The sequence below is a fragment of the Carassius auratus genome, chromosome 26 (genome assembly GCF_003368295.1).
Source record: "Carassius auratus strain Wakin chromosome 26, ASM336829v1, whole genome shotgun sequence".
Lineage (NCBI taxonomy): Eukaryota > Metazoa > Chordata > Actinopteri > Cypriniformes > Cyprinidae > Carassius > Carassius auratus.
In genome coordinates this window covers 7,176,580-7,203,359 of record NC_039268.1, presented here as the reverse complement: position 1 = coordinate 7,203,359, position 26,780 = coordinate 7,176,580, and the positions used below count along the sequence as shown (strand labels likewise).

The 26,780-nt window shown below is 36.3% G+C and overlaps 1 protein-coding gene and 1 long non-coding RNA gene across 7 annotated transcripts in view; both read right to left on the bottom strand.

Moving 5' to 3' along the window:
• Nucleotides 1-19,847, bottom strand: part of limch1a (LIM and calponin homology domains 1a) — a 50,431-nt gene extending 30,584 nt beyond the window's left edge. For 2 of the 6 annotated variants that reach the window (XM_026203919.1, XM_026203921.1), the window contains exons 1-2: nucleotides 19,330-19,846; nucleotides 698-768 (exon numbers count right to left, since the gene is read on the bottom strand). In XM_026203919.1, the coding sequence (XP_026059704.1) occupies nucleotides 698-768; nucleotides 19,330-19,437 (179 nt within the window). In that variant the 5' untranslated portion in view covers nucleotides 19,438-19,846. Of the gene's footprint in view, nucleotides 1-697; nucleotides 769-19,329 lie in introns of all 6 variants that reach the window. The other 4 variants (XM_026203920.1, XM_026203923.1, XM_026203924.1 and 1 more) reach the window with 4 other exon arrangements.
• A 1,965-nt stretch (nucleotides 19,848-21,812) lies between these two features.
• LOC113044769 (uncharacterized) lies at nucleotides 21,813-23,666 on the bottom strand. The gene is made up of 3 exons (XR_003275913.1): nucleotides 23,377-23,666; nucleotides 22,665-22,781; nucleotides 21,813-21,866 (listed from the first exon to the last, which is right to left on the bottom strand). It is a non-coding gene; the product is annotated as an uncharacterized LOC113044769 (long non-coding RNA).
• Between the last annotated feature and the right edge of the window lie 3,114 nt (nucleotides 23,667-26,780).

Genomic DNA, 26,780 nt, shown 5'->3' with positions numbered 1-26,780 from the left:
TCTTCCACTGGTGAGTAATCTTCCTCACTGCAGAATGATGATGGACTTCAAATTGTTAGAAATGGCCGTGTTACTCTTCCCAGAATGATGGCAGCAACAATTGCTTCTTTCAGATTATTGCTGATGTCTTTACTCCTTGGCATTGTGTGAACACACACCTGAAGGCTCCAGACCAGCAAACTGCTCTTAATTAATAACAACAAACTAAAAATAGTTTTTCCATTTTGGCTTTATCTTTGTTAAGCAATATGTCATGTGTGGCTGTTCATCTGAGGTTTTATTTTCCAAATTGTAAGACCATATATTTTATTATTATATCCCAATACGTAAAACCATGGAATTCAAGAGAGTGTCCTCACTTTTACACATGACTGTATATATATATATATATATATATATATATATATATATATATATATATATATATATATATATATATATATATATAATTTTTGAATAAATGGATCCCAAACATTTGAACAGTAGTCTAGTGATCATAATAAGGTGGTTTTCTCCATATTTCTGTATTTTTATTTGTCCTCTGTAACATACATATTACTTGATGTAAGTGATGCTAATGCAAACCAGTTTTAATGTATTTTGTAAACATAATTGTGAATTAGTAGCATCTGCATTTAATCTGAATATTTTTAAGCGAGAGATCATAATTTCTGATTCTTATGTATGTAAAACTCACTCGCAGAGCAAAATGCCGTTCTCCAGCCCGCTTCTAAAATCCTTGTCGCCGAAACTTCTTCCTGTCACGGCCTGTCAACAAACAGAAGAGATCATCAGTAAAAAGTGACTGAGAATGTTTTAATGGACAGATAAGAGAGTGCTAATGTGACTGGAGCAGTCTGACTGCACCCAATGTGTCCTAACTCTATCATTTTTCAGTATTATTTGTCCAACAGATGCTTTATATTTCTTTAGGGAGGCCTCAAAGCTTATGCTACATGTATTAATCTGATATTTCCTTTTTATAATATGTATGTTCACACATCTAATGCTCGAAGTAAAAAAAAAAAAAAAAAAAAGAAGACATTTCTTTTATACACAAATCTGGTAGTTATTAGAGTCATACTCAACACATTCTAAAGGCAAAACATATGTGGGGATGGTTTAGAGTATATAAATATATATGTATGAATGTATTCTGTGTGTGTGAGAGTTGTGTGCATTTAATGTGCACGTGTAAACTACTAAACTAGTGTTACATAACCTGTCCTTACTTAACACATTCACACATACCATGCATGTGTGTAAAAGAGAGAAAGAAACAACATTCATTTACTCTCTACTGCCAAGCGGCCAAGAACATGACCAAGTTTTTGAGATTAATAAAAGATTATTTTCAATAATACAAAGCACTTTGGAAGACAAAACCTGCAATTATACACATAATATTACCCATAAACCTGTTACCTCCTGAACCTTTACACAGTTTCTCTCAGAGCAGGAAACAGCTGACCTGTACATCCGTATGAGGTCACTCATTGTCCATTGTCCTTCAACTGCAGCTGAGAAAGGAAGCCACAGTGTCTCAAAAAAAAAAAAAAAAAAAAACATGTACTCACCCTCAGGCAATCCAAGCTGTAGATGAGTTTCATTCTTAATCTAAAAGTATTTAGAGAAATGTAGCATTATGTCACTTGCTCTCCAAGGTGCTGACAGAACGAAAGTAAAATCAGCTGATGAAAAAAACACCACAATAATCCACATCAATAAACATCTTGTGGAAAAACTGTGTTTTTGTAATCAACAAATTCAACGTATAACAGTTTTGGACTGTTTCTGAATGTAAACGGTGCCTGATCTGTGCACCTTTCTCCCCTGATTCAGATTAGACATAATCTTCACTTAAGAAAGCAATATTACCGATTTATTCGACTAGCTAGAAGTAACAGTTTGAAGTTAAAAATGTCTCAATGGATTTATTACAAACATGCAGCTTTTCACTTCGCAAGATATCAATTGGTGGACTGGAGTCGTGTGGATTACATGTGGGTTATTGTGATGTTTTTATCAGCTGTTTGGACTCGGATTCTGACGGCACCCATTCACTGCAGAGGATTCATTGGTGAGCAAAGGATTTTATTTTAACTTTTTCCAAATCCGTTCCAATGAAGAAACAGATTTATCTAGATCTTAGATGGCCTGAGGGTGAATACATTTTCATATAACTACTCCTTTAACATGAATTTGTCTTCTAAATTACCCAATGCCTGCTAACCAGATTCATCACTCTTTACATCTTTCTTTTCATTTCTCTCTCTCTTCTCTAATAACGTGTTGCACATTACATCATGGCTTGTTTAAAACCAAGATGATGTTGCATCAGCACATTTCAGCACAGATTCTTTTGCTTTGCAAAGAGGCTGTTATTTAAGCATGTGGAGGAGTTAAAATGATAATGTCACCTTCTATGTGTACTGTTGCTCACTTCATGTGGGAAAGAACAACAGCATCCATTTCATTCTAAAGGTCAGTACGAGTGGGAAAATGGTCACAAGAAAGTGAAATATGCACAAAATGGCATTTGCATTTAAAAAGAAAAAGTATAAAAATTAAGCCGTTAAGCAGTTGCTAACTATGCTAAAGGCTAATGCCACTTACACTGAAATATGGTTCTCTGAATTGCCTACCACACATACTGTGTCAGTGAATGTCGTACTGCTCACTACATAGGGAAAGAGTGCATGAAGAAAAGCAACTGAATTCAACACAGAATAATGCTCTGAAGCACTCACGTTCTATGCAAAGAATAACGCACAACCGTTGATACCTTTGTTCAGCATAGATGCATTAAAATGTTCAAAAGTGACATGAAATACATTTAAAAAGTGACCAGAGATTTATATTTAAAATATTATTTTTCTATTCATCAAAGAATCTTAAAAAAAAAAAAAAACTATGCTTTTAACTATTTTCAACTGAGATAATAAGAAATGTTTCTTGAGCATCAAATCGGCACATATTAAGACTGGAGCTTTGTCATCTAAAAAATAGTGCTGGTATTGCAAATATAGTCCACTGGGGAATAGGACACAGCTACACATACTGATTTCCACGAATGCAGACACATTCTCTCACTCAGAATCACACACAGTTATTCCAGAAATCCACTGCAGCTGTCTTTAACTGTCAGACAGACTCGCTCTCCCTCCGCCTTATGTCTTTACACTCTCTTCATTATACAAGTACACACAAACACACACACACACACAAATTACAGGTAAGCTGGCAAACATTCATTTGAAACTGCTCTTAATAGTGTAAAAGCCAGGTCTAATTCATTCAAACAGGGCCGCAGTGTATGAATAGAGAGAGAGATGGATAGATAAAGAGCTGACTGATGGCAACATTTTTAGGAAGAACTAAAAAGGCTTGTGGTGGCACACAGGCAGTTCCATTACCTTGACGCCAAGCTCACACACACACACACACACACACACTTACACCTGCTGGTGACAGTCCAGTCAACATCCCCCAGGAGCAGCTCCCCTACAGTGCAGTTGTGTAAGAGGCTACATTTCACCATAATGCCAAGATCAGTGTTGGGCAAGTTACTTTTAAAAAGTAATTAGTTACAGTTACTAGTTACTTCTTCCAAAAAGTAACTAAATTAGTAACTCAGTTACAAATTTTTAAAGTAACTAGTTACTTAAGAAAGTAACTATTGCGTTACTTTCAAGTAAAATTAAATTTTAAATGCTCAAACGTGACCCCACCTCTACCCCTCTTTAAAGGAACTTAAAATACATGTGCATGTTCAATTATTTATGATAAATCTGAATATTATAATGAAATGGACACTTAATACAATACATTATTAACATAAACATGAAACATTGTACACACATCTAAAAAAAAAAGTTGCTGTGGGACAAAGTGAGACTAGCCTCCAATCAAATGGCATGTATGTAGATATTATGTTTATATAGTGGATCAATGCAAATAACACGATAGATTTTTGGGAACTTTTGATATTTCCTTTTATTGTTTCTTTAATTTCTTGAAGGAAAAAGTAATGTATATACTTCTATTTAGAGAAGGCTACTTTTGGATTATTTGGGCTCGTCGCCATACCTGTCTCTCGTTGACTGACTGGCTTGTGTTGTTCGTTGTGTGTCCTGTCCTGTCCGATGATGGGTCGTTCGCGAATGAGCGTTAGTGATGATGGATCGACTCGTTCGCGAATGAGCTTTTGATGAGTCGTTCGCGATTCGCGAATGAGCCGACGCTTTTTTAGTTGAACTTCGGGAGCTGGCTCGCATATCTGAAGAGCCAACTCTATTTTTTCAAATTTAGCCTATAGAAATTAAATAATTATGTAATAAAAATTGAAATATTATAGTCAAAGTCATTTAAAGAGCCGTTTGTGAGCCAAAGAGCCGGCTCTTTTCAGTGAGCTGAGTCAAAAGAGCCGAATTCCCAACACTACTATGCGTGCTTTCGAAAACCCGCCCAACTCTACCTCTGATTGGCTTACAATGAAATTTTACTCTACCTCAGCCAATCGTCAGCATTTATGCGCTTGTCTCGTGCTCTGCCCACTAACCAAGGAAGAACAGTAAAAAAAAGTATTTGCCTCTCGCTCAGAGATCTAGTTGGTCTGATGAAAAAAAAAAAAACAGCTTCATCATCAGTTATAGTAACGCGCCGCATTTTTTGGCAGTAACAGTAACGGCGTTATTAAGATGAGAAGAGTAATCAATTAGATTACTCGTTACTGGAAAAAGTAATGGCGTTAGTAACGCCGTTATTTATAACGCCGTTATTCCCATCACTGGCCAAGATGCCATGCACTGGAGCCAAGAAAACAGTGAGTTGCTCCAGGCAGCCTCCCATTAGCTGACTCAAAGCATTTAGAGTTTGGTAAACGATATCTCACTTATAGCTGAAATCTTGCTTATTGTTAGTCCGTCACACTCACATATTACAATGCTTTCGATGTAAATCTCACTGAAATAGAAATAGGAGTATTCCAAACTAACAAACTATTGTACTATACCAAATGATGTACAGTATACTGAACAAAAACTATTTTACTTAATTGACTTCATACACTAGCTTTAGCCTCTGAATGCATTTGATTGTGTAGTGGAAAAAACTGCCTTTTTTATGATACTTGGCTTTTAGAATTAAAAAAAAAAAATGTTTCTGAACCATTAACTTAATCACAACTTTCAAAATAAAAGATTCTGAATTTTGGTATTTGAACTAATGCACTCTATAGGGTGACACTGACCTTAGTGCCACTTAAAAACACCATGTTTGACAATTTGCCCCATGACATCAACATTAAAGACAGACAAAAATAGCAGTATTTTGGTGCTATTTCTGCTTATAATCGCCTAAGCAACAGCCTTAGCAGCAGAAAGCAGGGCTTCTCTCACTGAGGCAGAAACAGATGATGTCTCTCAGGATGCAAGTCTTAAAATACATCTGAAAATAGGCCACCTGACTAGGGCCGTTGGAAATAGACAACTCCAGATCATCCGTCCAGACAAAGACACACACAGGTTTAAAAGCTCTCTCTCTCACCACTACAGGAAAATTAAAAGCTGTAAAAAACGGATAATACATGTGCAAAGGTGTATTTAAACAGGTTATGCTCTTCTATCCATTTGCTTAATGAACTTGAATCTTATCAAAATTTGTGAGTAAAAATGATTGTGTTCCAGTGTGCAAAATACTGATCAAAACTTTTATATAATTCTATAAAACCACCAATGTTTCATACTTTATATGCTGATTACCTTCTATACTGCAATTGACTCCTTTTTATGCTTTCCAACAAACTGTATGTCACTTAGAATGCATAATTAATCAATATTAATAGGGTCATGAATCCGTAGAACAGTAATCTTCGGTGACCATCCACCATTCAGTCAATTAACTCATAAAGTCATAATAAGTAGAATTAGTTAATTCACCATCTTATTAATGCACACTTGAAGGAGTAATTCATCCCAAAATTTTAATGAGCTAAATATTTACTCACCCTCAGTCCATCCGAGATGTAGATGAGTTTTTCTTCATCAGAACAGAGAAATTTACTTCACAGACGTTACTCACAAATGGATCCTCTGCAGTGAATGGGTGCCGTCAGAATGACATCCAAACAGCTAATAAAAACACCACAATAATCCAAACCTAAAGTATCTTTACTGTCTGCTGTTCTGTCAATATTCAAATCACTGCAGAAGATCCATTTGACAGCAAGTGAAGAAACAAACTCATCTAGATCTTGGATAGCCTAAATGTTAGTACATTTCATTTCTGGGTGAATATTCTTCAACAACACCTGCCGTAAATAAAAGAAAATGACAGGAATGTATCAAGAACATTTTTTTTTTAATATGCTAAAATTATTAGTGCTCCAAAAAAAAAAAAAAAAAAAAAAAAAAAAACCTTGTAAGCATTGATCACTGTCTAGAGGAAGGACAAAAACATGGAACTGGAAGTGTGTAAAGTTAGACAAGGTTGTCGGTGTCAGGACATGCATTTACACAAGGATGTACACACACACACACACACTAAAAAGAAATGAACAGCTGTAGGGGACCTAAATTTAGATGGACAGAATGTGGGTGACTGGAGCTTTTTAAAATAACCAGGCAAATGACATGTGTGTGTGTGGGACGGGGCAGAGGCACCGAGCACGCACAGGAAAGCACAATGCTATCTTAAATAAGAGAAAACTCATGGTTTCACATTCATCCCTGAATTTATGATGTTCTGTAGGAATAATTATTCACAAAAGTATGTGTTGGGACCGTTCAGTCAGAATAATTTTTTTTATAAAGCAACCACATGGTAACCACAGTTTCTACCAAAATACCACACTTACTCCAATTGTTTCCAGGTCTACATAAAAAAAAACATTACATTTATTCTAAGTCTGTAAAACCCCTCCAGAGGATTTTTGATGCCAGTTGTGGTGAATACCAAGTTACCACGGTTTTATTGCAGGAGCAATAACTGTAACAACTACGTAACATATTACTTGGCACAAATTAAGGTTAGCAAAAGAACAATTTTGTAACAGTGACAGGATACAGCTCAGAACATTATATTTTATTCTCGTGCAAGCTGGATGCATTATCACTTTCAACCCTTTTTATATCTACTATCATTAGTGTTCACGTTCTGTTGTTTATAAATGTCTGAAAGAACGATAAGGATTCATGTATCAGTGTATATATTACAATTTATTTCTTAAAACATAATAAATTATCTGATAGCATATTGCATGGCTTTAGAAAAGACAAAACATCTTATTTGAGATGTGGGCCAAGAACGTTTAACAGTTGCTGATTTATAGCACCCATCGGGAATACTTTCTGTGTAAGATATTTTCTACTGCTCCACCTAATTCTAAGAGAATAATAATATTCCCCCGAGATGTCAGAAGTATGTGTGTGTGCGCGGCTGTTTTTCTTTGTCAGCCAATCTCTCACTGTTTGTGAGTTCATTCACATGTTAATAATCACTGTGCTTATTGGTTGCTTAGACACTAGGAGGTAACGCCTCCTTAAGACTTTCTGAAGTGCTTGAAAATGCAGCAAAAATATTTGATCGTGGGACTAATAGTTATCAGCAGTGTTGGGAAGGTTCTTTGGAAATGTAGTAGGTTACAGATTACAAGTTACTCTATTTAAAATATAATTATAAATAATGTAATTATTTTTATTACTTTATTAACCTGTTAACTGTCACCCCATCCCATTTTTGTTGCCTTTTTCACAGTCCCTCTTTAGAAATCCTCTAAAATCTAAATTCATCCTTTGAAACCCATTTTAAAATCAAACATTGCATTACCATGAAAATGGTACATCAAAATGTAGGTTTGGATCACACATTTTCAAGTCTATGTTCAAAAATGTGAGTGACAGTTAACAGGTTAAAGTATGTATGTAAAGTACATATTTATTGAAGAAAGGCAAACAAAGCCACAAGTACAGTTTGTGTTACTGCAGTAAATATGTGGATTGAAAAGCCTTTATGTCTGTGCATGGCACCACTTTCTCCTGCTGTCCTTGTTTACAATGTTTAACATTGTTAAAGCAAAATTTGGGGTTCACACTGAGGTCTCAAACAGAGAATTCTGTGTCAGATTCCAATGGATTGAGCTGTGCATGACTCTGATTCACGCAGCGCTGTTCAACTTGGAAAACAAAGCCATATTACAATGGCTTGTGCCACATTGTCCATAATCCACAGACATTATATTTGTGCTGCATGGTTTTGTTGGGTAGCTCAGTTTTGTTTTATTTGGCCTTTAGTGTTTCCCATACACAACTGAATATTTCAGCGCATAAACAAAGGCCTCGGCCAATACGACTGCTGACTAAATCAGCCACCCTTACAGAAAAAATGCATTTGCATTTGGAATTTCTGAGGTCAGAGGTCAAAAACTACCACACACAAAACAGACAGCCACACACACTGTCTGTTGCCGGAATTTGGATTAGCATAATATTTCTACTGTATCTCTCTCCTTCTCTCCATATAAATTGCAGCATTGAATTATGGGAGTTATGCTAAACGTTCTATGGACTCTTGGAGATAATTCCTTGACCAGTGGCGCGTTTCCACCGAAATTACCCGGAACATTTGTACCAAGAACTTTTTTTCCTAGGAACTTTTTTCACCCGAGACCTGCTGCTTTCTGCGTTTCCACCGCGATGTAAAGTACCGGGAAGATTAGGCAAATAGACTGGTGACGTAGGTCTGCGCGCGTTTCTCAATACAAAGTATGCTGATTTTGGACGTGCATCCTCAGTAGTTCAGACTTTCAAAGATAACCTGTTAGATTTACCCAAAACAAATTATATTTTAGGTTTAACCACTAAAGAGACATCAGAACCAGCGGCACACATCAGAAGGTCTAGCCGAGGTGAAGCTGCTCTCTGCGGATACATGAGGATTGAGCTCTCACTGATCGCGTGGAGCTCACCGTCTCAGAGATCGGCGAAAACATTTTTAAATAGGCGCTGTCTTTATAAATTAACCACAGATTTGACTACATTCTCGCCTGAAATACTTTCAAAATTACATTTCATGACACAATAACAGTAATATTTTGAAAATGTTGATCCGAGTAAATGGTGGTTGAACTCAACCAATGCTGCGTGAACTCAACCAATCAGGATGTTTAGCGTCCAAGTCCCGCCCCCGAAAGCTCCGGAACTTTGAAAAAGCACCACCTCGCCAGCAGGGACTTTCTGAGGGGCATTTTTTTTTTTACCTTGAACTTTATTTAGTTCCTGGTTCCTGCGGTGGAAACACACCGAGTACCAGGCCAAAGTCCCTAGTTCCTGGGTAAAGTTCCTGCGGTGGAAACGCGGCACAGGAAAACCTATTCCAAGCAGTTATATAGCACTGCATTTAAATGATTGCTAAATGCATCAGGATTGCGTGTGCTCTCAAGGGTGGGTGGTGAAGCTGGAAAGAATTGCATCTCTTTACATAAGCTGCAAGACTCATTTACACAACATGAACTATTGTGCTGTATAAGATGAGAGCGCTGGATTAATGTGTTTAAATAAACTACAAACAATCACTTTTTGAGGTAACACTTTTTACAAGTTCACAACATACTCAAAAAACTGTACCCGAGTTAAGGCTAAAATGGTTGTAAATGTGTCCAAATTTTTAAATGTGTGTCAATAATTAAAAATATATCCTGGTTTTGTCAGATATCATGTACACACAAAACACAATAATAAACAGCTTGTGCTGTGATGTCGGATTCACAAACAAATTACTCTTATGAGTCAGTTTAGACTTGAAGTACTTAGACTGTACTTTAGACTGAAGTACTTTTACAGTGTAAAAAATTTTTTTTATTTTTTTTTACACTCGCTAGCGGTTTAAATCAGATTGAGTCAGCGAATTGTTTAAAACAATTACTGAATTTACAACTGACTCCCTCTCTGAACCACAAATCACTTTTCAGTTTTTTTCTGAATGAACTGGAAACCATTACTATGATTTATGATTTGGGTTGAATTTTTGTATGCTACCGTTTAAAAGTTCAGGTTGTAGTGTATTTAAAAAAAAGTCTCTCCTGCCACCAAGGCTGCATTTATTTTACGAAAAATACAGCAAAAACTGAAATAATGTGAAATATGCTTACAAATTAAAATAACACACTGTGTTTTAGACCTTGTCATTTTTAAGCAGCAATTCCTCCAGTCTTCAGGGCCACTTGATCCTTCAGAAATCATTCTAATATGCTAATTTAAAGCTCAAGAAACATTTCTTGTCTCGTCTTGTCTTGAAAACAGTTGCTTAATATTAGTCTGACATAGTGTTTTTTCCCCTCAGGATTCTTTGATGAATAGAAGAAAAAAATAGAACAATCTGACTGTCACTTTTGATTCATGTACTTGCTGAATAAAGGCACTGAATTATTAAAAAATAATATGGACCCAAAACTTTTGGAAAAGTAATGTTTACATTAAAATATCTCTTCATCACCGCACAAAGCAGAAGCTATTCATTAAAAAAACTAAAGCACTTCAAAAGAAACCACTTCTATTAATAAATTCGAAGCTTTGTCCACCAAATTAATCACTTAGGAGCCCAAGGCGCCCTCATATATTTTTGTCTGGAGCCCTGTAACTATAAAAGTAATGCCATCTTCTTTAGGCAGAACAGTTCCTTTATGAAAAGAGACATGATTTATTTTGCTAATAGTGCTGTATGGAACACAGAACTGATGCTGAACAGCTCTAGGTCTTTGACAGTAGACTGGACTGGATCTTCATTTCATCTTCATTCAATCTTCATTCATTTAAATGAATGGTTGTTGTCATGGTGTAAAGAACAGAAACTGCTATTTGTTAATAACTGGAATCTTTTCTGGGAGCGTCCTAGACTGTTTCGCGCTGATGGATTACACCCCAGTCGAGTCGGAGCGGAGCTTCTCTCTGACAACATCTCCAGGACACTTCGCTCCATGTGACTAGTAAGTCAATTCTCAAATAACCATTATGATGAGTTTTGTTCCACCCGCTTAAATGATAAAAGTACTTGTGCTGTAAAACCTATTAAGACTGTGTCTGTTCCCAGAATAGTGAGGTCAAAATATAAATATAAATATAATGTAGGATCTAGAAAAAATCTTATCGTAATTAAACCAGAAAAATGTAAAGTAAATGAACAAAAACAATTTTTAAAGTTTGGGCTCATAAATATTAGATCACTCACACCAAAAGCAGTTATTGTAAATGAAATGATCACAGATAATAGTTTTGATTTACTCTGCTTGACTGAAACCTGGCTAAAACCAAATGATTATTTTGGTCTAAATGAGTCTACTCCACCAAACTACTGTTATAAGCATGAGCCCCGTCAGACTGGTCGTGGCGGGGGTGTTGCAACAATATATAGTGATATTCTCAATGTTACCCAGAAAACAGGATACAGGTTTAACTCTTTTGAAATACTAATGCTAAATGTTACTCTGTCAGACATGCAAAAGAAATCTAATGTATCTCTTGCTCTGGCTACTGTGTATAGACCACCAGGGCCGTATACAGAATTCCTAAAAGAATTTGCAGATTTCCTCTCAGACCTTCTAGTTACAGTTGATAAGGCGCTAATCATGGGAGATTTTAATATTCACGTTGATAATACAAATGATACATTAGGACTTGCGTTTACTGACCTAATAAACTCCTTTGGAGTCAAGCAAAATGTCACCGGGCCCACTCATCGTTTTAATCATACACTAGATTTAATTATATCGCATGGCATCGATCTTACTGCTATAGATGTTGTACCTCAAAGTGATGATATTACAGACCATTTCCTCGTATCGTGCATGCTGCGTATAACTGATATTAACTATATGTCGCAGCGTTACCGTCTGGGCAGAACTATTGTTCCAGCCACCAAAGACAGATTCGCAAATAACCTGCCTGATCTATCTCAACTGCTATTTGTACCCAAAAATACACATGAATTAGACAAAATTACTGACAACATGGGCACTATTTTCTCTAATACATTAGAAGCTGTTGCCCCAATCAAATTGAAAAAAGTTAGAGAAAAACGTACTGTACCATGGTATAACAGTAATACTCACTCTCTCAAGAAAGTAACTCGTAGTCTTGAACGCAAATGGAGAAAAACTAACTTAGAAGTTTTTAGAATTGCATGGAAAAACAGTATGTCCAGCTATAGACAGGCTCTAAAAACTGCTAGGGCAGAGCATATACACAAACTCATAGAAAATAACCAAAACAATCCAAGGTTTTTATTTAACACAGTGGCTAAGTTAACAAATTACCAGACGCCACCTGATTCAAATATTCCACCAACGTTAAATAGTAATGACTTTATGAATTTCTTCACTGATAAAATAGATAACATTAGAAATACAATAGCGAATGTAGATTCTACAGCATCTAACACTTCAGTTTCATCCATCGCACCCAAACATAAACTGCAGTGCTTTACAACCATAGGACAGGAGGAGCTAAATAAACTTATCACTGTATCTAAACCAACAACATGTTTATTAGATCCTGTACCCACTAAATTACTGAAAGAGCTGTTACCTGTAGCCGAAGAACCGCTTCTCAATATCATAAACTCGTCGTTATCTTTAGGACACGTCCCAAAACCATTCAAGCTGGCGGTTATCAAGCCTCTTATTAAGAAACCAAAACTAGATCCTAGTGTACTGGCAAATTATAGGCCTATTTCAAATCTTCCATTTATGTCTAAAATTTTAGAAAAAGTTGTGTCTGCTCAATTGAGCACCTTCCTGCATAAAAATGATCTGTATGAAGAATTTCAGTCAGGTTTTAGGCCCCACCATAGCACAGAAACTGCACTTGTTAAAATTACAAATGACCTGCTCCTTGCGTCAGACCAAGGCTGCATCTCATTTCTAGTCTTACTTGATCTTAGTGCTGCGTTCGACACCATAGATCATAACATACTCATAGATCGATTACAAAACTATACAGGTATTCAAGGGCAGGCTCTAAGATGGTTTAGATCCTACCTGTCCGATCGCTACCATTTTGTTTACTTAAATGGGGAGTCATCTCATTTATCATCAGTAAAATATGGAGTGCCACAAGGATCCGTCCTAGGTCCCCTTCTATTTTCAATATACATGTTGCCCCTTGGTAATATTATTAGAAAATACGGAATTAGCTTCCACTGTTATGCTGATGATACTCAGCTATATATATCAACGAGACCAGATGAAACTTCCCAATTATCTAAGCTAACAGATTGTGTTAAAAATGTAAAAGATTGGATGACAAAGAATTTTCTCCAATTAAATTCGGATAAGACGGAGATATTAATTATTGGACCAAAAAACACTACACAGAATCTTGTAGATTACAATCTGCAACTAGACGGATGTACTGTTACTTCCTCTACAGTCAGAAATCTGGGTGTTATATTAGACAGCAATTTGTCTTTTGAAAATCATATTTCCAATGTTACAAAAATTGCATTCTTCCATCTTAGAAACATTGCCAAGCTACGAAACATGTTATCTGTTTCTGATGCAGAAAAGCTAGTTCATGCATTCATGACCTCTAGACTGGACTATTGTAATGCACTTCTAGGTGGTTGTCCTGCTTCTTCAATAAACAAGCTACAGGTCGTCCAAAATGCAGCAGCGAGAGTCCTTACGAGGTCAAGAAAATATGATCATATTACCCCAATTTTACAGTCTCTGCACTGGCTACCTATTAAGTTCCGCATCAGTTACAAATTATCATTACTTACTTATAAGGCCCTAAATGGTTTAGCTCCAGCGTACCTAACTAGCCTTCTACCACGTTACAACCCATCACGCACCCTAAGGTCACAAAACGCTGGACTTTTGGTAGTTCCTAGGATAGCAAAGTCCACTAAAGGAGGTAGAGCCTTCTCACATTTGGCTCCCAAACTCTGGAATAGCCTTCCTGATAATGTTCGGGGTTCAGACACACTCTCTTTGTTTAAATCTAGATTAAAAACACATCTCTTTCGCCAAGCATTCGAATAATGTATCTTTTTAATTGTGATTGTAGTTGCATCTGATCAAAGGTGCATTTTTATTCATTAGCTTGGGTTAAACTAATTTTACTTTGTTGGATCAGCAGCTATGCTAATGATGTCTGTATTTTGTTTCTATGTGTTCTATGTTTTGCCACGGGATTCACATCCCGTGGTAACTAGGATTTACACAAGCTCCAGTCTGGATCCAGAACACCTGAGAAGAGATGATGCTGACCATCAGAGGACCTCAGATGATGCTAACCCTGAATGAACAAACAGAACTAACAATTATTCCTAAATGTGTGACTGAATCATATAATAACTTAATTAATAATATTGATAGTTCATCGTCTAGCTGACTACGTCTTGTATTATTATTATTTTTTAGTTTTTCTAAAATCCTGTCAAATGTGCACAAACTACTAGCTACTACTAAATATTGTAGAAACATAATTTTCTGTAAAGTTGCTTTGTAACGATTTGTTTTGTAAAAAGCGCTATACAAATAAACTTGAATTGAATTGAATTGAATCTTAGTCACAGAAACAGTTGGACTGAAGGTCATTTGGCTTAATCTGTGTCTTTGTGGTCACCCTGAATACTTGAAAGCAAACCATAGCCAATGGCATAATGGAGAGCACATATTTAGTCTGTGATTTGAGTCCCTGTGTTCTTAAATGACTGTATAAAATTAAAGTGAATTGGGTAGAGAGCCTGTGTCTACCTCCCAAATCTCTGTCACTGTGAGCTGTATCATTTAATCCGTATGTATGTGACTGCACAGCTGTGACAGCTGGCTTTATCAGGTCATATGACCAAATGGAGCCATCTGTACTCAAATATACCAGCTCTTAACACACACACACACACACACAAATACACTTGACCTCATACTCTTGATTTTCCCAGATAGACGCTCTAAATGCACTCAAAGAGGAGCACAAGTTGATGTGCAATCAACGGGACATGTCATATGTTCTCCAAGGCGACTATGACAGTGGTGGTCAAATAGTAGGATGGAAAGAAACGGGCAGAGAAAGAGAGAAGTGCTCTGAAACGCGATCGTCAATGGGAGAGGAACTCCAGGGCTCTTGAAATATGATAGGCCCAGGCAGAGAAGGATTTTCTGTAATGCAATGTGGTTGCTGCTGTCCGTCTCTAACCGACAGGTGCACTGGGAGTGTTTCCTCACACAGTTTCCGTATAATGTCACATGAGCAATCCAGCACACACCTATGAGCCCTATGAGAGGTGCTACCAAAACAAAGACTGGACATATGATACTCGGTCTAAAAACAATCCTAATATACAGACATCAAGTTACAGGCCGATATATGGTTAGGCCCATTTCTTTTTTCTTTTTAACAAAGAAAAACATGTAGACACCAAATCAAAGTAACATAATACAACCCCAAAAAAATAAAATAAAATAATAAAGGAAATGAGATCATACATAAGAGGAACACACTGACAACCTTCATGATTGTTTGTCAAGGTAAATACTAATAATAAGTAGAGATAAGCAGAGGTTGTAAAATGTCATCTAATACACCCCCCCCCCCCAAAAAAAACAACATTTTATCATCTATGATAATAATAATACAGTTTTTCTCAGTCTCTTTGGTGCATTTCTCAAATCAGAAATGAAATTCTCAAAACTATTTGTACAACCTCTACATCATCTAGTCATTTATACACATCATAAACCAGTTTCTCATTCTTTTGAACAAGTTGTGATTGCTTTTGTACATTCATGCAATTGATTATGTGCATTTATCTGCATATTTCCTACATTATTAGTTGCTAATGTCATGTCGCTCAAAATTTATTATACAGTTTTCTGTGCAATAGTCTTACCCCTCAAAACATCTAGTCTCTAGTCCATCGTATAAGTCATTAAATGCAAAATGGTTAATCTAGTTGTCATAAACTGCCAAGCACTTTTTTTTTTTTACACATTATTATTAGACTTTTTGTACATTTGGCATGAATTGTGCAAGTGAATCTTGACTAATGAAGAGAATGTAGATGATAAACCATTTCTCAAGGTTCATCTCATGGATCTTCAGTTGGAAAGCTTAGACAGAGGACAACAAAGGAGTTACAAATTCAGAAAATTGACTTATTTTCATCTTTGTGCCCATATTTCTTTTTCCTTTTCTATATCACGATGGCATTGTAAAGATTTATTTATTTTTATTTTTGGGTCAGACCACTAGTACTGTAAAAGTGTAACTGGGAATTCTATCCAGTCTCTTTCAATCAATATCCCACATACCGTAATGTGTAAATTTGTACTTTTGAAATTATTATATGGCATACATAAGCATATAGCATACTGTTCAATACAGTAACTGTCATCCAAAATGTTGACACAGTTTACATCAGAACATCCCTCCAGAGTACACTGTTATATTCACAACATGACTTAGTCTTATCCATAAACTATGACACAAGGACTTGTCATTCTGATGGCACTGACATGATCATTGACACAGATCTTTATTTTTGAGAGATGAACTAAGGATTTTGAGCAAGAGACTGGCTTTTGCAGGTAATCCATGGTGTTTTGCTATTTGTACGAGTTGTTTTGGGAAATGCACTTACTGTTTTGCAAATCTCAAGGATGATTCGAGAAATGTACTAAGGCGACTGAGAAAAACTGTAATACTTTAAACATGAAAAAAGATATATAATAATTCAGTTCTCATTTCTTATATGAATTATTTGTGATAGATAGATAGATAGATAGATAGATAGATAGATAGATAGATAGATAGATAGATAGATAGATAGATAGATAGATAGATAGATAGATAGATAGATAGATAATTCAATTTACTTTTATAACTGCTTGGCATTAGAGTCATTCAATGTAAACATTTTGTTGGAAAGGGTATAAAAGTTTAGTAAAGCCCTATGAAACAGGGTTACATTGGCTTGTATTTCAAACTTACATTTTCTTTACCTTCAAATTTGAAAATAAACAGGATGGTGGCTAACCGCACACTGATCCACTCAAGACTGAAAAAGTCTACAAAACATCACTTAAATCTTTATTTCCAGAGGTTATTAATGAAAACTAGAACTCTTTTGATTTTTGGAAAAATGGTTGTGGTTACTGCTTCATCTTGTTAGGAGAAAATTGTTAGCTTGAATTAGAAGTCGCTTTGGATAAAAGTGTCTGCTAAATGCATACGTTTATTTAAATTCGTCTTCTCTGTCTCCTGCTGTGTTTGTTGTATTTGTAATATTTGATTATTCTTTGAAGTTGTAATATTCTGCTTAATATATGTCAATGATCAAACTCTCTTGGAATTCTGCTTGTGATAATTGAGATTCACCTGACAGAACTGAATTCAGCTGATAGTTATTAAATGCTGACCTATTTAAAAAGGGTGAATGTTGTTTGTTAAGTGAGCAATGAAGATAGAAATGTGCTGAAACGTCTGCTTGCGTCCATCTGTTTTTAATTCACTCTCACTTTGCTCTTTTTGCACGATGCAATTGATAGAATAAAAAAAAACAGTTTTCAGTCTGGAGTGGATCAGTGTGTGGTTAGCCACTTTCCTGTTTATTTTCAAGTATCCTACTGGCTCTACGCACCTGCAATACAATGATCTATTTTTTCCTGTTAGGAGCGCTACTATTTTCTCAAGTTTGATATATCGGACATTCTTATTTGTTTCACTGATCATTGTTTTGTTTAGTAAATTTCATGATTTTTTTGTGAAATATTGGGTAGTGTGATTTTCTACAAGTGTTTCTTGTTTCATCATTGTATTATGTGACCTATATATCAATATTATATTGTCCATCACCTTGCCTTCTCCATATTGACATTGACCCTCTTTAAGCTGACCATTATAGGGAAGCTCAATCTATATGTGTCTTAAGAGAGCTTCGTGTATCTTTGTACTGCAGTCTGCTGTTCATGCTTCAGTCTGCCATATGCTTTGGTCTGTAATGTTCTAGCTCTTTCAATGACTCGCTAAGGAAAAAGCATTTTTAGCAGGAGACAGAAGAAGCATGTCTCTCTCTGTGCCAATTTAGTTAAAACTATTTGCGAGCAGCAGGGTGCTAGGCTATTTAAGCCTGTCTATTTATACTGATCGTCCTAAAATGCATGAGCTCCTGCCTGTGTTACTGGCATACCAGAGAAACACATGGGCAGAAAGACAGAATGGACAAACAGTAATGCAGAAAAAGTGCATGAATGAATTATGGCATGGCAACCTGGTCTATAATTTAGGTGGGATTTATGAAATCACTATAAACCACATAAATTCTGAATTAACTAACAATATGAAAATAGTGTCTATATGTGGGTCGCTATGAAAAATTTTGTAGAACGATACAATTATAAGGAAATACTGCGGTTCCTATTTTTTTCAGCAAAAAAAGAAAAAGCCATAGAACTTAGCACCACAAGAACATGTACCATATAAAAGTGCATAAAAATTATCAAATTAGTGTGGGTCCCTCGCACAAGAATGATGACATCTGGGGTCCATGGCATCTAAAATACTGAAAGCCCCATCTAATGCACAAGACTCAACCTCAAATCTAGATCAGTGACGTTTGGATTCTCCCTATCCAATCCACGACTTGTAAAATAGGTCACAATATTAATACCAAGACCTAAAACCTGTAATATCTCTGGGGATGGACTACATTCACATGCTATACTTTACAGTGAATTAAAAAAAAAAAAAAAAAAAAAAAAGCAAGGCCAAATAAATACTGTGTAGGCCACAAATGCTCGGCGAAAACCATAGACAGTAAGGTGAAAACAAGCTGATTGACCGAGCTTGTGAGCTGCCGTGATGAGGGGCGTGGTCTGTGAAGGACAAGGGGGCGTGTCTCTTGGCTTCCACCTCAAGGAGGCGTGCCTGTTGGCAGACTATTTCTACATCCTTCTGTTTCTCTTGCACATCTTCCAAATTAATAATAATTTGTTTGCAAAAGCATCCCATTGATAGGCGACCTACAGTATAAAATCCAGCAGCTAATTTAAAAAGGCTGATGGCTGTCACGTGAGAGAAAAAAAAATCGGTGAGCCATCAAAGCCGCGCTAGTCCGATTACAGTCCCCGAATCCCGCGCACATGATCCCCGCGCTGCTGGGCTTCATTGCCCGCTGTTGAAACCAAACCCGTTCCACACGCTACGCACTTACGTCAGGTACCTGTGCAATATTTATTAGATGTTCAGAGCGTAAGGCAACCTCTTTATATGAGTGTCGAAATAAAAAAAAAATAATGTTTACTTCCACCTTAATGAGCATGTTTGGTTAACTCACCTCGATCCATTTTTGAGCCTCCTGAAACGCTGGTTCTGGGCTAGCGTCAGCAGATTCAGCTTGATCCAGATAGGCGTTTGAAGCCGAGTCGTCTCCAGGACTGGCCATTTCCACCAAATAATAAAAAAAACCGTCTTAGCAAGACAGCCTAGATGATATATCCAGCGCTCCTCGAACAGCAGACCTGCGTGTTTACTTCAGACCCTTCGCCGTAATAGGGGACTCGTTCAGTATGCTGAGCTCGAGCGTTCACAGCGCAACACACTGCGGTTCTCCAGCGCTCAGCAGCACTGCAGATGAACTGCACTTTCTATCACGCGCGATGCAATACGAGTCCGACCTCCGCTGCTAAAAATATAAGCTAAAAAAACACCAGGTCTCCGTTCAGCCAATGCGTAAGGGGCAGCAAGGCGCGCGCATCCGCCACTCGCTCTCTTCTCCTAAAGGACGGGAGAGTGGCATGCGCGAGAGCGACGCGGGGGAAAGGAATTTAACGAGAACAATAGAGCAGTTCCGTTACCGCTCCAGTTACGGCCAGACATCTCTCTCTCTCTCTCTCTCTCTCTCTCTCTCTCTCTCTCTCTCTCTCTCTCTCTCTCTCTCTCTCTCTCTATATATATATATATATATATATTTATTATATTATATTAAACGTATTTTTTTATACCAATTTATTTAATACCCAATTTAGTAGGCTACAATAAAGTTATTAATATAAAGTAAAACTAGATTTGCATTTACTAAAGGAAATACCAGTATATGAATGGTTGCAGAAATGTTTGGTAAACTCATAATTGGAAAAAGTTGTAAACCCATGGATAGAGGGAGACAGAGATTTCTAGAAATATGCAAGTGCAGTGGATAAACAGAAAACACTTGGCCTGTGCTCAATACATTGTCAGAAATGTTATAAGAGGCTGTATTTGTCCCCTGCTAGAAATGATTTTCAGTATTTTTTTAACCTTAATTAAGACTCTTCACTCTAAAAATGGCTGGGTTAAAAATAACCCAATTGGCAACCCAGCGCTGGGTAAATATTGGACAGAACACGTGCTGGGTTAAAGTAACCCAACATGCTGGTTTACACATTTTAACCCAGCATGCTGGGTTATTGAGAAAACCCAAGTTAGAGTCAGTTTTACCATTTGTGGGTTTGCATTTTTATGATTCTGGGTTATTCTTGCTGGGTTATTCTCATAATTTTACTTTTGCTTAACAAAGCAATCATGGATTAATAAATAATGAAGAATACAGGTAATTTAGACTGTTAAAAAATAATTTTAATGCCATCTGACATTCAAAAATTTGTACCAATGACAAACAATATGGAATTTTTCCTTTTTTTTTTGTTTCCAGCAAATGCAAAATAAATAAATAAAATAAAAATCACAGAATTACAGTTGCAATAAATAAGAAAATTATTTCTGAGTGACCTGTCTAGCTGTTTAACTATTGCATTTTGACATGTTTAGCTATTTAAATACACAGTGAAATGACATTGACAATTAACATTCTTTAAATTTAAATGTAAAATTATTTAAAGATGTCCTTAAATTTATATCAAGTATATAAAGACTCATATGTAGGTAGATGTGCACTGCTTAGGGTAGTTCAACATATAGTTCACCCAAAAATGAAAATTCTGTCATTTATTACTCAACTTCATGTCGTTACAAACCTGTAAGACCTTCGTTCATCTTCAGAACACAAATTGAAATTCGAGAGGTTTCAGACCAGGGTGAATAATTAATGACAATTTTCATTTTTGGGTGTACTATTGTCAAACACTTAAGCTCTGAAGCAAAGATCTACACCTGAGAGCAGTGTACTCTGCTATAGAGCCTGTCAACGGAAGGACAATTTTCAAAAGGAAATGAGATAAAGACACATTGTGACATAATCCAAACACAATTGCAAATATTGAATAAAAACACTGTTTCAAAAACACAGAACAAAAATTACTGTTTCAGTTTCAAAGTCCCTTTGCAGCTGTATTTTCCATGTATTATGAGTAATAATCCTGTCATATTGATCAAATACTGCATCATAGCAGCTTTACAATATTAAAAAGGAAAATAGTGTGTAATAATGTAAAGGGATAACAGTAAACACTCAGTTTTCAGTTAAAGTCAGTTCATCATTGATTCAGTGATGTATCGTCCCTCTGTGCGATCAAGTCGATGATATCGCTTGATCTTAATGGTCCCCAACTTAGGAAAACCAAGGAACCGAAACTCCATCGGTGACAGAATGGAGAAAAAACCTTGGAAGAAACCAGGCTCAGTTGGGGGCCAGTTCTCCTCTGACCAGACGAAACCAGTAGTTCAATTCCAGGCTGCAGCAAAGTCAGATTGTGCAGAAGAATCATCTGTTTCCTGTGGTCTTGTCCTGGTGGTCCTCTGAGTCTTTACAGAGGATCTGTATCTGGGGCTTTAGTTGTCCTGGTCTCCACTGTCTTTCAGGGCAGTAGAGGTCCTTTCTAGGTGCTGATCCACCATCTGATCTGGATACATACTGGATCTGGTGGCTACGGTGACCTCAGAATAAGAGAGAAACAGACTAATGTTAGCATAGATGCAACATAAGAACAAGTACATGAGGTAATTACCATGTCTGTTTTTTCACTGTGTCGCACGTTACCTGTCAAAACTCAAATGGAATCGCAATTACTTTAGCATCTGAATTTCCAATGATTCACATTGAAAACTGTCAATTTTGCCAGAGGTGGGACCATACTATGGAGAGTGTTTGTATTGGGAGGTGATGTCACTCAAAGACAATTGTGCCAAAATGCTTTGAACAATGGAGGTTAAGGCACTACTAAAGGATGCGTGTTAAAGAACAGACAGATGCGTGTTAAAGAACAGAGATGCGTGTTAAAGAACAGACAGTGCAACCCGGATCTCCTAATATTCTTTGCACCTTACACAATAAATAATTCTGTCATTTTTACCCCAAATGCAGCTACTATAGCCTGCTAACTGTTAGAGCCACATGGTACTATTGGTCAATATTCACCATTAAACTTTTCACCTGAGGAATAAAATATAGGGTAAGATGCAAATAGGTAAATCGGAGTAGAACTGCAATGTTGTTTTGCTGATGTGCAGCAGAGTACAAACAGTGAGAGATTTGGGGTAAAAACTACAGAATATATCCCAATAAAAAACACGCCCCATAGTATAGTCCCACGCTTGACACAAATTGACAGCTTTCTGTGTAAGGCTTTTCAATTGCATTCGGACTATGTCACAATGTATGCGTCCACATGTGGAAAACTGCAATTAAATATACAATTTGCAATTCCTTTTGAAAATTGTCCAGAATATCCTTACCTGTCCATTGATTATGATCAATGCCTGAGAGATCTGCTGGCATTTTTAAATCGCCACAACAATTGTATGGGGTTTTGTCGACTCTGCTCGGTTAAGGAATTCCATGTTTGTTCCAACCTTTAAAATAAAGTAAAAAAAAAAAAAAAAAATGGTTTTAATAACAGTGAATCAGTTCAATTAACTGTGTGAAGTTCATCATGAAATTGAGTCCATCATGTTTATGAGTTAAATTCACCTATGAGTTGGTCTTCAGAAGCAGAATATGCTCTAGTGATTGGCTGAAAGTTGTGCTTTCAAACTGTCTAATCAATGGGATGTTCCAGTCATTATAAATCACAGTTTTATGTTAATATCCTGGCTTTATCAAACACTGACAGTCGCTGGCACAGTAAGGGAGATCACACTGAAAGCGCTCAAAGACATTTCTATGACAAGTCACGCAGGTACTGGGTTACTCCGCAGCTTTAAAACAGTCCATATATAAACACTTATAGGTGTACCAAAGTGATAAGGACAAGTCAAAAACACGATCTGTATGTTTATGATGTTTACGCTCATAAATAATGTATATTCTGAACACAAAGTTACTAAGTGCAGCTTTAACTATAGCACGAAATAAAAATATATGTGCGTTTAAGTTACGTGAGGGTTAACGTTAGTTGATTATAACAGACAAGCAATTATGTAAAATGTATAATAAACATGAACTTACCGTTAGACGCCTCAATAAGGCTGCACTCGACGAGTTTTTCTCTCACAAATGTATCCATGTGCTTTTCTGACAGGAAAAAACAACATTTTGAGTTATAACTTGTATGTAAAAAGACTTTATAAACCACAAAAGCATAAAATCACCTCACTAACGCGGCCTACCACACTCGCTGTGCATCCGCGCACTTTGAAATGCCCTGAGACGTCGATTATTTTCCGGGAATCACTTTGTTAGACTGAACCGGTTTATTTGAACTGGATCGTCGGTTCTCTTAGACCTGCGGTCCGACTATATTGCACGTAATTTGTATGATTTACATGTCGATATGGACAACTGCATGCGTTTACATTAGAGCAGAATGTCGTATTCACTTTTTGAACTCATTTGACTCACTTAAATGTCAAATTCGCTTTTCAGTGTCAGAAACTACTTTTTCCTCTATTTTCACAGTTATTCGCATATTTCAGCCATCCGTCACTGTCTGAAACTTAATAAAAACTGTATTAATATGTCGTCTCAGATATCTTAACATGATTATTCGAGTCACGTAACGTAGGTTGGCCGTTTGAGGCGAACAGTTCATCATTTAACGTAAATAATGTTGGCCTGTAACTGTTAGACGTTTAACAGTATTGTTTGCGCAAAAAAAGTTATAATTCTGCCAATTTAAAATAATTATTAAAGAAAAAATTAAATAAACTTACCTTAAAACAGTTGAAAGCCGTGGCTTTGCCCCGTTGTTCTTCCAAAGTGACAGTTGGGGAGCGATTTAAACATCTTCAAGGCGTGTTAAATAACCCAGCGCTGGCCTGAAACAACCCAGCGACGCAACCCAGCAGGTTTAACCCAACACCTGGTAAATTGAAACTACCCAAAAGTGTTTAAAAAGAAATAAAATAACCCAACAAAATGACCCAACATACTCAACCCAACATTTTGGGTTAAAAAATAACCCAGCCGTTTTTAGAGTGTTAAGCATAGAAAATCACACCTTATGTAGGCTAATTAATCCGTCAAACACTTGACCCCTGAATCAATTAATTAAACAAAGCTACTCAGTTACTGTTATCTATAAAATCAAATCATCACATATTATAGTAAGCTGTAAATAATTTATGATGTATCGAAAGACAAAAAACATGCTGCTATAATACATTTGATATATTAGCTTATCTAGATATAGCACTAGGCCTAGAAGTTAAATATAAGGTAACAGATTTAAACAATCAACAGGATGTACTGCCCTATATCCCCCCATAAGCCCTTGTTCATTTCTGACCTTTGTATAGCGTTTCATTTTTGCAGGTACGGTCACATTAGTGAACTTTCCGGTCAAAACAAGGTCCATTGTCTATTGTATTGAAGCACAGCTCACACTAAAGTCACTTGCAAAATCGTATGGATTCCTGTTAAAATTACTGAATTTTTCAGCGAAGAGTCGCAGAACAACAGTTAATGTGACCACACCTTTAGAAGTGGCTTTAAAAAGACCAAGAATTTAGTATGTAAATAAATATAAGAAATAATATTTTCAAACCCAAAATATTTTTTGCATTTCTAATTATAAATTCGTGAGCCTGTGAATTGTTTGGACAGAATTGAAGACATATAAAAACTTCATGTTAAGGTTTTGTTCAGAATGATGAATATCATTACAGCATATCAGCTACCTGAGTAGCCAAATAAAAATATTCCTGATTTAGAGAATTAAGAATTATTTAGGCCAAGAAGTTCAAGGTTCAAATATTTCTTCTTTTTTATCTTACAGTGTGAACCTGTTGGTGGTGCTGCAGTCAACTCAAAATGAGGAGAAAAGCAGAAGAAATCAGGCTATAGACAAAAGGGTTGAAAAGTTTTAAGCAGAAGTAAAGTGGGCATTGGTGGAAGAAGTGCCCACAAGCTGACAATGTCCTAGACATAAATCCACTCCAACACTAATCATATTGAGCTTGTAAAACTGATCAGGCACAAAGCAGTGAGGAAAAGTCCATTTTGGAGCTAACACTGGTCTATTTGTTAGTTGAAATAAAATAATTACTACCTGAAATAAACATAAAAATTATGTAACTAAAACCGAAATACAGAGTGAAAACTTTACTAACACAAAAAGAACGAATAAAAATAAAAAAGAAACAAAATTATTTACTTAAACTGCTAAATTAAAATGAAAACCGATAATTTAAATCATTTACAATAATTAAAATTATAGCAAATTATAGCTGTTACCCAAGAGTGTTGTTGTTTTTTTCTTTTCGTTATAATAGCAAATGTATTTTAAATGTACATTAATGTTAATGGAAATTAAGGTATAAGCTGGATGCTATAAGACAACATTATGTTTAAATAAAGTAAAATAAAAGTTTCTTCTTTAGATAGCCTGTTGTCGACCAGTGGTTTTTAGTTCTGTGCTGGGGACCCACAGCTCTGTATGTCTCGCTTATTCAACAACAGACCTGATTCAGATCATTCTTCATGAATGGAGTGTCAATTAAATCACATGTCAATGTGCAATGCCATGTTTTCATTTATTTCAGTCTCCATGCGCCCTCTGCTGGAAGAGTTTTTCTCCTTCATTGAAATCTATTATTATTATCACTCTCCGTATCAATATTATCCATTTATTGACTGCAAAAAAGAAGCTGTTTTAGTAACTTATCATCATGTAGGTAATTATGAATATTGTTTTGAATTTTATATATATGGGCAGTTACAAAACTACTATTATGTGCCTCAGACAAAGCCACAAATCTTGCAAACATTACCTAAGTTCAGTGAATTTTCTTCTTTAGAGTCAAAGAGGTAGTTTTTGGTAACTTTATCAACCTTGTTACCATGTGCGCACAACTTTCTGTGTGGGATTGTGTTGTTGTGAAAGTCCTGTGCCGTCATTATTCCCAGAAGCAGAGTGGCCAATCAGTTAGTCAGCATTACTTCATGTGGACTGAGACCACACTTTCTCTGAAGACAGCCACATCCGGAAATAATCAACCATTAGCCAAAACACTGTGCTGTATACCCAGAATGTCTGAGCTGCTCTTTCATACACAGAGTGGACAGTATTCAAAGTCTTTAAGTTGATCTTCTCCAAAAACCTTGCTTCTTAAATCCTGCATGAACTTTCCGTTTAGACATTCATCTATACATGTTTGTGTCCTGTAGTATAATGTCAGATTTTGAAAGACTTGAGGGTGAGTACACTAAAAACTTTTCTTTCTTTGACATAGTAAATGAAAATAATTGAGAGTGACTTCAAAAAAAAAAAAAAAAATTCATTCTAGAATTCCATGCTGGGTTAAAAATGTCCAAGTAAAAACATTCAATGTTTTGCATTTTTGAAGGGGTCGAAATACTCCTTTAACCAAACAGTAAACTTGAAACAAGAATGAAAACAACAGAGATAAAGA